This window comes from Dendropsophus ebraccatus, chromosome 11 (genome assembly GCF_027789765.1).
Source record: "Dendropsophus ebraccatus isolate aDenEbr1 chromosome 11, aDenEbr1.pat, whole genome shotgun sequence".
Lineage (NCBI taxonomy): Eukaryota > Metazoa > Chordata > Amphibia > Anura > Hylidae > Dendropsophus > Dendropsophus ebraccatus.
In genome coordinates this window covers 34,283,772-34,298,319 of record NC_091464.1, presented here as the reverse complement: position 1 = coordinate 34,298,319, position 14,548 = coordinate 34,283,772, and the positions used below count along the sequence as shown (strand labels likewise).

The 14,548-nt window shown below is 41.3% G+C and overlaps 1 protein-coding gene across 4 annotated transcripts in view; it reads left to right on the top strand.

Moving 5' to 3' along the window:
• The window catches only part of LOC138767605 (acetylserotonin O-methyltransferase-like), a 48,499-nt gene that overhangs the window by 19,038 nt on the left and 14,913 nt on the right, over positions 1-14,548 (top strand). For 2 of the 4 annotated variants that reach the window (XM_069945219.1, XM_069945221.1), the window contains exon 2: positions 12,142-12,316. In XM_069945219.1, the coding sequence (XP_069801320.1) occupies positions 12,142-12,316 (175 nt within the window). Of the gene's footprint in view, positions 1-6,058; positions 6,181-8,623; positions 8,770-12,141; positions 12,317-14,548 lie in introns of those variants that run through there. The other 2 variants (XM_069945220.1, XM_069945218.1) reach the window with 2 other exon arrangements.

Below are 14,548 nucleotides of genomic sequence, written 5' to 3'. Positions count from 1 at the left end.
CATTTACTTGGAAATCTTCGCCCAGCCCAATAAAACTCACAGAACCCTTTGGATCAAAAAATCAAGTTCAGATTGGCTGAAATAAGTACTTCGTATGGGACCGCATGGAAATCCACGGCCGTGAGTTTCAACATTTCCGTCCTCAAACAATGGTCTTGTTCATTTTTCACGGCGCCGTATACGATCCGGCCGTAAGCTCATACGTAGTGTGCATTGTGCGGGGGTGTATATCGTATACTTTCAAGCGAACGCATCAACCTCAAAACTATGTGTGTATAATGCGGTTCGCACTACGGCCGGAAACATACGCAGTGTGAACATAGCCTAAAAATGCATTTTTCAGCTAATAAACCCAATTACAAAGTTTCTTAAAATCAACTGTGCTATTGATTTCTGGAAAAATAAAATAAACGACAGTGACACTTTAACAATTCAGGAGAGTCTATTCGTAGAGCTCCAGGTACTGTTGCTCTGTTAATCTACCTAGGTATTATAATTTCTCACACAAAATGGTTGTGTCACTACTTAATGTGCACTGGGACATGCAAAGACCTCTCCACTGCAGTATCGACACAAACATATACTGTATGGTATCAGCATGTGCATAACTGTCTAAAATGTTAACCCCTTTATTTTTTCCTCCCTCTGTTTAAAAAGCTATAACTCTCCCCCCATCTAGAGACCCATATTAGGTTGTTTTTTATCTGTTTTTTTTATTTATTTTTCCAACACAAATTGTACCTGACACTTAAAAAAATATATTTGGGAGGTGCAATTTAGGGGGGGGGGGGGGGGGGGGAATTTTTTTGAATTTCAAGTTTACACCGTTCACCATTTGGGGAATCTGACATGTTTTCTATATTCCTCAAGTGAGAATAATTACATTAATACATAATGTAATTTATACAATTTTTATTTTAATTTACTATTCCAAAAATGTTTTAAACATTTAAAAAATAAATAAATGTACTTAAAATTGCTCTAGTCTAGGGATGGTCCGAACCTGCCAAGGTTCAGGTTCGTAAGAACCCGGACTCTCGGCAATGATTCCCGCTGTCTTAAACCTCCGTGGAGAGAGTGGATAAAGCGGGAGGACCGCCTGGAAAGCTGGGATACAGCCTATGGCTATGGCTGCATCCTGGTTTTCCAGGCGGTCCTCCCGCTGTATCCACCATCTGCACGGAGGTTTAAGACAGCGGGGATCATTGCCGAGAGTCCGGGTTCGTACAAACCCTAACTCCGGCAGGTTCGGACCATCCCTACTCTAGTCCTATTCCTATAACTTTTTTATCTTCCAGTCTGTAGCGCTATCTGAGAGTTCATTTTTTGTGCCATTATATGTAGTTGTCTGTACCACATTTGTGTATATGTGACTTTTTGATAACTTTTTATTGTATTTTGTGGGATGTGATGTGACCAAAAATCAGCTATTTTGCACTTTGGCATGTTTTTACGCTTATGCCACCTAATCTGTGAGATCAGGAATGTGATAATTTATTAGGTCGGGTGATTCTGCATACAGCAATACCAAATATGTTTTAAAAAAATATTTTACTTTTGTAGTCCCAGTAGGTAACTTCTATGTTCTATACCTTGATTTCTTGTAGAGATCACTGTACTACATTGATCCATTGAATCTACACTCGATTATTACAGCCTGCCTCAGGCTGCCTTTACAATGGATTGGCTTCCCATGATCACATTACAGGAAGCTGATCCAGCCACTGAACAACCTCTGACAGGCATTAAACAGTTATAGTAGCCAGCAACAGAGATCGCTCTATTCTGACTATTAGCCCCGACCATCAGCAACAGAGGGGGTTAAAGTTATGAGACCTGTCTATACCCCCTTACCCTTACTGTAGGGGTAGGGGTTAAAATAAAATGTTACTAATCCCACAAGGTGATTTGAGTAAACGAAAAAATAATACCAAATGCCAAATTGCTGGTCATATCATATAAGTGTACTCACCCGCTCGCTGCCAACGCGTGCAATAGTGGTGGCAGCAAGCGGGGAACAAGGAGCAAGCGAGCTCTGACAGCGCTCATTTGCCACTCTCAGGGGCCTATTCCATGGAGCCATAATCGGCCTGATTCGGCCAATTATCGCTCTGTGGAATAGAGACAACGATCAGCTGATGATCGTGTCATCGGCAGATCGTTCATTTAGGTGCAAACGTAAAATCATCGGGCACCGACCGCGCATCGCTATGTGGAATATCAGTGTGCTGCGGGCGACCGACGATTTAAAGCGACTCTGTACCCACAATCTTACCCCTCCAAACCACTTGTACCTTCGGATAGCTGCTTTTAATCCAAGATCTGTCCTGCGGTCCGTTTGGCAGGTGATGCAGTTATTGTCATAAAAAATTAATCTTAAAATTGCAGCCCCGTGCCCTATGGGCGTATCTGTGCCCTAACTTTGCACCACCCCCTCCGTCCCTCCTCCCCACCCTCTTCATCATTAGGAATGCCACTGGAACATTTACTTCTGTTTGAACATTGCACAGGTGTCTTAATGATCCAGCCCATGTGCTGTGGTAACACAGGTGGTGAATAGGAGGCAATCTGCCTAGAGCATTCCTAATGATGAGGAGGGCGGGGAGGAGGGACAGAGGGGTGGTGCAAAGTTAGGCCACAGATACGCCCGTAGGGCACGGGGCTGCAATTTTAAAATTAACTTTTTAGGAAAATAACTGCATCGCCTGCTGAGCAGACCGCAGGACTGATCTTGGATTAAAAGCAGCTATCTGAAGGTACAAGTTTACATTATTGATCGAGCAGTGGAATAGGACCCTCAGTTGCCCTGTGTAATAGGGGCTTAAAGAGAATGTACCATCAGTAGAATAATAATGAGCTACTGTATACATTTAGCCCTGTCTGCGCTGTAGTGTACAGTGCTGTCCTGTGGAGCTTCTCCCAATCTGCCGCCCAGTTCCCTTTATATTCGCCAATCTATTGATATGCTAAGTAGCCGTGTTGCAGAACTGGGGGCCGGCCCGGCTCCTGAGATTCAAGTTTCAAAAACGAGATGAGAGACAGCACGTCCAAAGAATAAAGTGGTATTTTAATGACACACCAGTGCGCGACGTTACGGCTATGTAAGCCTTTCTCGGCTTATATAGCCAAAATTTCGCGCACTGGTGTGTCATTAAAATACCACTTTATTCTTTGGACGTGCTGTCTCTCATCTCATTTTTGGATCTTGCTGCCACCCCCGGGCTGGAGTGGTGAGACGGGAACCCGCCCTATTCTATTTTTGGTTTTTGCTGTTGTGGACTTTGCTTTGTTGAGATTCAAGTTTCTCTCCGCCCCCCCCCCCCCCCCCCCTCCTTGATGCGTTGTCCTCAGCCTACACTGGCACGACTGTTATTCTAATACAGGAACACCTGCTGCAGAGCCCCGCCTCCTGTCTCCTGCTCGGCCACAGCGTACTCACGCCGGGACTTGAGCGCAATTAAAATAGGAGGTGTGCCAGTGCAGGCTGAGGATGGCGCATCACGGAGGGGGGAAATAGGAGTTAGTTAGCTCCGTGTCGGAGGAAGTAAGTCAGTTAGTTGAGTCTAGTCTTCTAAGTGTATAGATGCAGCAAGAGACCAACAGTTCTTTCACGATTGCTACTCTATCTACTATGCAGTGCTAAGCACTTTAAAGGGAGAGGTCACCGAGGAACACCCTAACCCACGCCGAGAACATGTCTAAAAGGAGCAGGGCAGTATCCAGAAGCAAGAGGAACTAGCCTCTATAGGACAAAGTTACCGTAAAAAAAGTCTATGTATCCTATTGCACAGTGCAGGTAACTGAGACACCCCCGGACACTTTGCTAGGCCCAAATAACCACAACTGGGACTTGTAGTACCCTAACAGGATGAGTAGCTCGAGACTGTAGGGCAATAGGTGGTCAGACCAAAGTCTAAACACAACTACAAGTAAACACAGCTGCATTGGGTTGGGGCTCCTTTGACTCAATCCTCTCCTCTACTTTTCAAGCATTGATACAACTACCTTTCCTTTACTCTCAAGTACCTCCTTAAGCACAACAAAGTCAAGCACTAAAGTTTATGTGAAAATGTATCTGTTCTGTGAAAGTGTTATATTGAAGAACTTGACAGTAAAGCTGGTCTATTTACATCACTGGGACATATATATTCTATATATATTTACATCACTGGGGCAAATATGTTTTGTATGCACCAGCACCTATACACACAGCACTGCACAACTTGGTTTATTTTCCCCTTTCTTTGGTTGGTTGGTTGTACCGATAGTCTGGGTGGGTCCGTTGCCACTCAGGACTACCTTGACAAGAGCCCAAGGGACACACTACAATCCGGCAGGTTACCAACCTTTTGGAGAACACCACTAGCCATACAAAAAACAGATACCAACATCACACCAGTGTGCTGGACAAGCACTGGCATCACAACATAACACCTTCGACTGAGCTGACACAACCACCAGTACTAACATCACCCAGTTGACCATCACATATTCAGTTTCTATATTATTTATAAATCTTTTAACTTTACGTTTTAATTTTAAGTACAATATAATAGGAGTGGCCCTCTTGCCTAGGCTAAAAGAGGCCCAATTATTTTTATTTAGGTTTCTAAGCATGCTCTGTGATACCCTGTGTGCACGGAGAGGAGGGAGGGGAGCTATGTCCATTACCTATTGTGAATTACCTGATCCCATCTTATCTATTTACTGGTGTTACCATTCAATGTATTCCTGGCTGTGATGATAAGCAGGAAACTGGGAGTAATTTTCTGTGGACTTGTATGTCCCAATTCTAAAACACCCCCACCCCAGTTCCCAAGATACAGAGATTTTACTATGTGTTTTTCTATGTATACTTTTCATTGAATAGTCAATAGAACAAAGTGAATTTATTGCCAAATGGGATGTGAATGTCAGACCCAGGAGGATGTGAATGTCAGACACAGGAGGATGTGAGTAGGGGCCTGTGGGGACATGAATCATGTTGTGTGCTTATGAAGTGCCTAATCCCAATGCCCCTGCCCCCTGGTGATGCTGGCATTCCACCCATTTTGCAGTGCAGTTACTATCAGACTATTTAACAAAAAGTACAGATAGTAACCAAATAGTAAATCCCTATATCAGGGGTGAAACTAGGATCCATGGGACCCTATAGAAAAAAACTGTACTGTAGTGGTAGCAGTAAGGCTGAGGGTAGTAGTAGGGTTGGGAGTAGTAGTAGCAGTAGGGTTGAGAGTACTACGAGTAGTATTAGGTAGTTGTAGAAGGTGTCAAACAGAAAAATATTCTATTCACACTGTGGATAATTTTGGACAGTGTGTCCTATACATTTTAACCCTTTAATGACATATGACATGCTGGTACGCCATGATAGGCAGGGATTTCCCACATCATGTTATACTGGCACACTATAATGCACAGCAGCTCTATGAAGCGAGTTCAGGGACGGAGGTGGCTGCATAGCAGGTGAGGACAGGCTGCTTTTAGCAGCCAAGTACTCATAGTCAATGGAGGGCAACATGCCCACCATTAACCCCTTAAATGCTGCCACCTGTCCCTGACTGATCAGAATGAATGGTCGCACTGCGTGGGTCTCAATCCCTGACTGGCAGAGGTCTAATACTTATCCCTTAGAATTGATGATTGCTTGTAATAGTCCCATAGAGGGGCTTAAATGATGTAAAGAAAAGTAAAAAAATAAAAAAAGTTTAAAAAAAATGGATAACCCATTTTAAATAGCTTTGAAAAGCATATCTCTCCCACTCGCGTTCCCAAGATAAAGGGCTTTTACTATGTGTTTGTCTCTGATATGTTTTACTGAATAGTCTATAGAGCAAAGTAAAGTTTACTGTCAATTAGGATGTGAATGCCAGGCACAGGAGGATGTAAGTAGAAGCCTGAGGGGGCATGAATCATGTACGGGGGGTGGACTTATGAAGCTTCTAATTACACCACCCCCTGATCCTGGCATTTCACCCATTTTGCAATGAAGTTTCCATATAACAAAATGATTTATTACTAACCGACAAAATTAAAATTTACTTGGTACGTGTAGTGTTTAGCCACAGCAGGGCTGAATGGAGCATGGGATGATTGCCACAGGCACTCACCCCCTCTCTCTCAGAAGGTATACGGCTAAGATGGGACGATAATTGAAGTGAATACTGGGGAAAAGAGCAGGTCAGACTTTTTTTTTATTCCGAGATAACTCCTTTTGTCATAAATTGTTTAGAACTATTTTGTTGGTATTTTGAAATTAACAATGTCTTTGCTGTGTTAACCCCTTAAGGACTGATTGAAAGCAGAAATCTACTTTTGCTCAGGTGCAGTCGTAGATTTTTTTGCCTGCTGTGTATGTTCCTTTTTTGTAAATCCTATGTGGGGCATAGGAGTGGGGATTTATTTAAGACCAATTCCTCCCATAGAGTTAAAGGGGTTATCCAGGTAACAAAAACAATATTCTAAACAATTCCCATTTCCAATACCACTCTATGTCTAATATAGTATAATATAGTATATATAGTATAGTATAACCTGTCTTGCACCCTTTGCCTGTTTTTTATTTCTCATTCTTATCCACTCTTGATATATAAAATCTTCTACTCTGGGTCCGCTCTGACTGTGCTCACCTCCCTCTCCCCCCCCCCCCCCTCCTTTTGTAGTCATAGGACATGTGACTTCCTCTCTGGGGGACGAGTTAGCTGTCTATTGACTTGGTAACCCGACCCCCAGGAGACATTTTCTGCATCATCTCCATGCACCTGTGCTGCTTCCATAGACTTACATGTGTCCCTGAGCCTAGGTTTCTGTAATATGAAAAGTTATAATTCTATCTCTTCTAGCTGTTAGTGAATGCAGGCACATGTACCTGTCTTTGTGTCTCAGCTCTGTGTGTTCTTAGAATCTTGATGGAACTAGAGTGTTTCCAGAGTCAGCAAACAGAGATTTAAACCTACGCTATACCCGCCACATACATATTGGGGTGATATGATGCAAAATCTGGAAAAAAAAACAGTCCTGTGTTTATTGTGCAAGGGGCCGTTCACACTATGGAATCTGCATGGATAACCTCCAGCGGATTGCGTGTGCGCTCCTGCTTGAACACCTGGTCGTCCCATAGGCTTCATTCTATGTCCCGGTAGATTCCGCCGTCTGCCCAAAGAATTGACATGTCAATTCTTTTTTGGGCAGACGGCAGCATCTGCCTGAATAGAATGGAGCCTATGGGACAGCCAGATCTTTAAACTGGAGCGCGGGAAGGACACGAGTGAACGGAATCCACTGGAGGTTATCCACGTGGATTCCTTAGTGTGAACGGGCCCCAATAATAATGACCGCAGTGGGAAGGAAAAAAGGCTAAGGGGGAGAGTACACAAATGGATTAAACAGGGAGATGCATGATGGGAAATGTAGTTTCCTATCTTGGTTATAGATCGGCATTTAGAAAAACTCGTAACTCAGGGATGGCAGCAGCTAGAAAGACAGGAGACAGCTCAAAATACTCAGGGACTTAGTGAGTAAGAGCACCTATTCCACGGAGCGACGGCAGCAGATCGTTGCTGTATGAGTCGTTTGTCTTTCAACAATGTTGAAAGACAAAAGACTGCAATGAGTGGCGTATGTTGATGCCCTGGCAAATTGCTATGTGGGCAGAAAGGATCATAAGGATCATGTGAGCAGAAAGGATCATAGGTGCTGTGTGAGCAGAAAGAATCACAAAAGCTGTCCTGATCATAGCAATAAATTGCTGATGATGATAATGATCACTAAAAAATGGGAAGAGAAGGGATTACACTCAGGAGATGGCATGGTGTACATTGAAGAAACACAAGCAGAAGACAGCAGCCTAGGATTGTATAGGTGGTAAGATATAAGAGGAAAGCCTTGATTTACCCTTTAGGTACAGTGCAGACTCTCTGGGGCAAAGTGTGTACTCTCGAGAGGAGCCTGACTGTCTCAGCTTGCATATGTGTAGGAAAATGAAACACATGGGGGACATTTACTAAGGACTCTAATATGTGCAACTATTCTAATGGAGATTCATAAAAATGTAGCACTGCCATAGTAAATGTATCTAATTAAAAAGGTGCAAAAAAGGCGCAACTATGAAAAAATGGCGCAGTTTTATTCAACTGGTACTGACCAGACCTAAGCCTGCGCCTTTTTAAAAAGTCGCAAATGATAAATTGGGCGCTAGGGATGGTCCGAACCCGCCGAGGTTTGGGTTCGGATGAACCCAAACGCTCGGCATCGGATTCCCGCTGTCTGCTCGCTCCGTGCAGCGGGCGGATCCAGCAGGAAGACCGTCTGGAAAAATAGGATACAGCCTATGGCTATGGCTGTATCCCATTTTTCCAGGCGGTCCTCCCGCTGGTCCTCCCGCTGGACCATTTTTCCAGGCGGTCCTCCCGGTATTTTGGTCAGTCTTTTTTCAACCAAAATCAGGAGTGGAACTGACAGGGTAAAATTATAATGGAAAGATCTGAACAGTTTCTGTGTTTGTGTGAACATAGCCTTTTAAGGTAAGCACCCTCTAAGGGGTGGGATTTTTAAGCCATAAAAGTATATAAATTCCTCCTAGTTACCTCCTAAATAGGTCAGATGACAAAGCATACAGTATGTTTGAACCTTGTTAACTTCTCTGGAATAAGTCATCCTTAGTTGGAAAGTGACTGTCCTATAGCATATCACACCAATATGAGCTCCTCAGAAGAACTTGAATATCCACAGAAACTTCTTGACTATTCTGATGGATTTTTAATTTCAAAGGTAAGAATTCAATTGCATTTTTACAAATGTAAATTATTTAATTTCAAGCAACAACAATTTTAAGCATTTGTCTTTGGACACTTTTAGGCTATGTTCCCACACTGTATCTTTGCTCAGTATTTTGCAACCAAAACCTGGGAGTGGATTGAAACCACAGAAAGGCTATGTTCACTCACTGTTGAAATTAAGTGGATGGCCGTTATTTAATGGAAAATAATGACCGATATTTTAAAACAACATCCATTAATGCAACACTAATGCATTGCTTTGTGGGATAAGGGTATAAATGAAGCCTGTCATTGTCAAATAGCATAGAAATAGAAGTTTTATTAACATTTTAAAAAAATTAAATATATATATATATATATATATATATATATATATATATATATATACATTAATTGGCTCTAATACGACCATTGTATGTTGAGACCAAAACTCTATGGAAAACTGGTATTTGGTTCTGAAGCCCCCATAATATCATGCCAAAATGAGAAAAAGAAATTAAATATAAAGAAAAATAAGCAGATAACTAAAATAGATAAAGCAAGTCCTTACATACAACAGTCTGGATTAACTACTGGAAACTGTAAATTACTTTCTGTGTAGAGGACTGGAGCATTTTCAGGGTCCTGTACAAATCACACAGGGTCCTAGAAATATAAAATGAGCCACACTCACCTGGTGCCCAAAGTTGCAACTCCTCCTGGCACAGAGAGAGAGAGAGAGAGAGAGAGAGAGAGACGCACAGGACATGTAGTATCACACTGTACTGTAGGGCGGAGAACCAGACACACAGCAGTACAGGACATGTAGTATCACACTGTACTGTAGGGCGGAGATACCAGACACACAGCAGTACAGGACATGTAGTATCACACTGTACTGTAGGGCGGAGATACCAGACACACAGCAGTACAGGACATGTAGTATCACACTGTACTGTAGAGAAGAGATACCAGACACACAGCTGTACAGGACATGTAGTATCACACTGTACTGTAGAGAGGAGATACTACACACACAGCAGTGCAGGACATGTAATATCACAATGTACTGTAGGGAGGAGATACTACACACACACACAGCAGTACAGGACGTGTAGTATCACGCTGTACCGTAGAAAGGAGATACTAGACATACTACATGTCCTGTACTGCTGTGTATCACACTGTACTGTAGAGAGGAGAAACTACACACACAGCAGTACAGGACATGTAGTTTCACAATATACTGTAGGGAGGAAATACTAGACACACACAGCAGTACAGGACATGTAGTATCACACTGTACTGTAGAAAGGAGATACTAGACACACACAGCAGTACAGGACATGGTATCACAAAATAGGGCCGTATAAGTCTCCTTGTGTGGCTATGGGCCCTAAAAGAACCTATTATAATCCGCTACTGCTAGACACACAGCAATACAGGACATGTAGTATCACACTGTACTGTAGGGAGGAGATACTAAACACACACAGCAGTATAGGACATGTAGTACTAGTATTACACTGTACTGTAGAGAGGAGATACTAAACACACAGCAGTACAGGACATGTAGTATCACACTGTAGAGAGGAGATACTAAACACACAGCAGTACAGGACATGTTTTATCACACTGTACTGTAGGGAGGAGATACTAAACACACAGCAATACAGGACATGTAGTATCACACTGTACTGTAGGGAGGAGATACTAAACACACAGCAGTACAGGACATGTAGTATCACACTGTACTGTAGGGAGCAGATACTAGACACACAGCAGTACAGGACATGTAGTATCACACTGTACTGTAGGGAGAAGATACTAGACACACAGCAGTACAGGACATCTAGTATCACACTGTACTGTAGGGAGGAGATACTAAACACACAGCAGTATAGGACATGTAGTACTAGTATCACACTGTACTGTAGAGAGGAGATACTAAACACACAGCAGTATAGGACATGTAGTATCACACTATAGAGAGGAGATACTAAACACACAGCAGTACAGGACATGTATTATCACACTGTACTGTAGGGAGGAGATACTAAACACACAGCAGTACAGGACATGTAGTATCACACTGTACTGTAGGGAGGAGATACTAAACACACAGCAGTACAGGACATGTAGTATCACACTGTACTGTAGGGAGCAGATACTAGACACACAGCAGTACAGGACATCTATTTGCAAAGTTGGGTAATGTTTAATTTTATAATCTTTGGAACAACAAAAAATTTTCAGCAGACGGGTTCTCACTGTTAATGACTGGCCACCACTGAGTTCCTGTCACTCTCCGATCAGGACCTCTGCAGTGTGACTGCAGGGGGTTCTAATCTTTGTAACTGACTTCCAAAGGTCCCTTACCTTCCTCCCAGCAGTCAGATTGGTGATCAGTGCATAGAGTCTGCCATAGGCAGGCTCTATGCAATGATTGCAGATCACACTGATCAATGCTATGCTATGGCATAGCAATGATCAGTGTTACTGATCTAATTTAAAAATGTAGGGGCACTGAACAGGTGTAAAATACATAAAAAAAAAAAAGTTTTAAAAAATATGACAGCCCCTCCCCCAATAAAATTTAAATCACTCAACTTTCCCATTTTATAAATAAAACACATACAAATAAAAAAAATAAACATAATATTTACCATTGTGTGTGTAATTGTCCGATCTATTAAAGTAAAACAATATTGTCCCTGCACAGTGAACCGTGTAAACAAAAAGCAGTTAAAATGCCAAGATTGATCAAAATTGATCAATACATCTAATGTACACAAATCTGATAATAATAAAAACTAGAGATCAGAGTCACAATAGGGCCATTGTAATCATACCTTTTTGCAAAAAAAAGTATATACTATAAAAAAAAATAGTAAAACATTAGAAAAGCTATATAAACTGCATATCCCTGTATTCAGACTGACCTATAGAATAAAGAAATCAATTCAGTTTTACTGTAAAGTGCATTACGTAAACATGGAACCCTCCCAAAATTTGCAGAATTGTATTTTTCCCCAATTTCCCCCCATAAATAATATTTGGGGGGTTCCATCATACATGTTATAGTAGATTGAGAAGTGCCGACAAGAAAACTGAAAGTGAAACTGTTCCTGATAAAACAAGTCCTTACAGGGCCCAGTAGCTGAAAAAATAAAACAGTTAATGCAAAATTTAATATTGTCCTGCTCCTTAAGGCCATTTTGGGCTCTGTCCTTAAGGGGTTAAGGGGACACAGCAAAAGTATCCACTATTGGTTGTGGTCACATGCCCACCAACATAAAGTAATGACAAATCCTAATATGTTATAGTAATGCTGGTACTATCAAATGGTAAAGATTCTAAGTAGTTTTTCACTTTTTCCTTGCAGGCCATGTTTACAGCATGTGACTTGGGAGTCTTTGACTTACTACATGAAGTACAGGAACCAATATCAACAGCAACAATCGCTTCTCGCTTGAATACCAATGTAGATGGAATGGCGTCGCTCCTTGGCGTCTGTGTTGGACTGGGGCTTTTGAAAGTTGACATGAAAAACAATGAAGGTAACAATTCCAAGAACTAAAATGTTTATAATATAGGACACAAGTAGTTGAACTTATTATGATTACAAGTAGAACATTCCATTGTTCCGTGTTCCACAACTAGACCATAATCAGACACTGTTGACATATACAGTGGTGCCTTGGACCAGATGTTCCTACTTTTTTGTTAAAATTTTTAACAAAATATACAAAAATGACAAAGAAAAAATGAAATACCTTGCTGCGGTGGGTGAGAAATATAACTGATGGCCAAACAATTGTTCAGCTGCCAGTTATTAAAGGTTTACGGTTGAGCATTGAGCTTGACTAAGCACCCCAATGCTCGATCAAGTTCTATGCTCGCTTAACACTAGTCAGTAACAATAAGAAAATGCGTGTATTTGTGTAGACAGAGTCTTTGTGTGGATAGAGGAGTAGACTTATGCAATTATTACCAGGAATTATTGTAAATCAAGTGTAGGCAATACAATATTATCAGCAAAATCGTGTCACCCACTATACACTGCACAAACAGGTGGGAGTATTAACAAGGGTTGAAGAAATTTCAGTATGGATCAGAGTTATATAGATCACGTGCCGTACCCATGGCTCTATTCATTGCACAGAAGTCGGAGCCCAATATGGAGATCAGTAGCGTTACAGAGGTCCAAATCTCGCTGGTTTACCAAGTAACAGTTTTCTAAAACTATTAGCTTGTCTTGCAAAACACTCCCAAACCAAATCCAAGGTTTCACTATGACTATGGAGGACACATAGGGTGATCAGCGCTTGTTTACAGAACTTTTTATATGGTTCCATAATCATGCGACCATGGCCACACAAACAAACACTATATTGTTAATTTGGCCCTAACATTAATCTGATGTTAGCTGCACATCTCTTATTACACAGGAAGATGTGTGGCCGATGGTAGAGTGAGCCATCAGCCAATAATCAAGCATTTTCTTGTTGATCGGCTGTCCCTGTCACATGGGGTGGTATCTCCCTGATTTAGGAAATAAATGGTCCATGTAATAGGGCCTTAAGAAAACATCAATAGGAGAGTGTCACCTATCTTATAACAGCTTAAGTGTAAGAAAGACTTACCTCCTACATTTGGTTGTGGATTTGAAGGTTATATTAGGATACCGGTGCAAATTTTCTACTAAAAAGCTCCAACGTTAGACAAAGTGCATTTTCTCAATAAGGTAAACAAAAAAAAATTATTAGAAAAAAATATCAGAAGAGACCATGTAATGGATAAAATAAATAATAAAGCTCATGTCAGAGATTTCTTAAATTGTAATTCAAACATGTGGTTACCCATATTGATTGTAAAAAGTGTAATTTATTGTATATTGTTGGTACCCAACACAAACTATAGAAAAGAATCCATCAGATGCTAAAAATATCAACGTAAATATTTCTAATGTGTCTAGACACTTTCGTAATGTACACCAAGGACATGGTGAGACTGAAATTACATGGAGGGTGAAGAGGGTGAACAGCTTTAATACTACATTATTGAGATGTCGTTACAATAGATGTAGATTATGGTAATGATTTTGATATGTGTTTCACATCTGTGTAAATAAAGAGGGGTAGGAGTCAAACCCAGAAGGCATGTAGAATTAGAATGTGACAAAGCATTTTTAGCCATGAGTAAAGGCCCTATTGCACAAAACTATTATCAGCCGCACTTGGCTGATTACCGGCCATTATGGCCCTATGATCGTTTGTTGTAATAGGTCATGACCATCATCAGCCAACATGCACAATTTCAGCTGATCATGGTCTTTAAACATGTTGAAACAGCACAATCATAACAGCAACGGTCTGCTGCTCATCACCCTGTGCAACATGAGCAGTAGCAGTAGATAACCACTGACTTCAATGGGCAGCCCAAACAATCTAAGGATTGTATGGCCTGCTCCTCACTTACTGTCTGTGTGTTTAATAGCACAAGCAGTGAGCAGGGAACAAGCGGGAATCGAGTGCTGAACGGACAGGTTGGTGCTCGCTTCCCCCTCATTATCTTCCCATGTATTACGGCCTTTAGGCTTCATTCACACATCCACATATTCTGTCTGCAATCAATTCTAAGAGATCAGCTGTTTTTTGCATGGATAGTTTTGGGATAATGGTATGTATTACTCCAGAATTTAATTCCTATTCATTTTTTTATTTTATGGAATAGAACTTTAAGTTACACATCAAATCTTTAATCCTACATTCTGTCAGTAGAAAAAATTC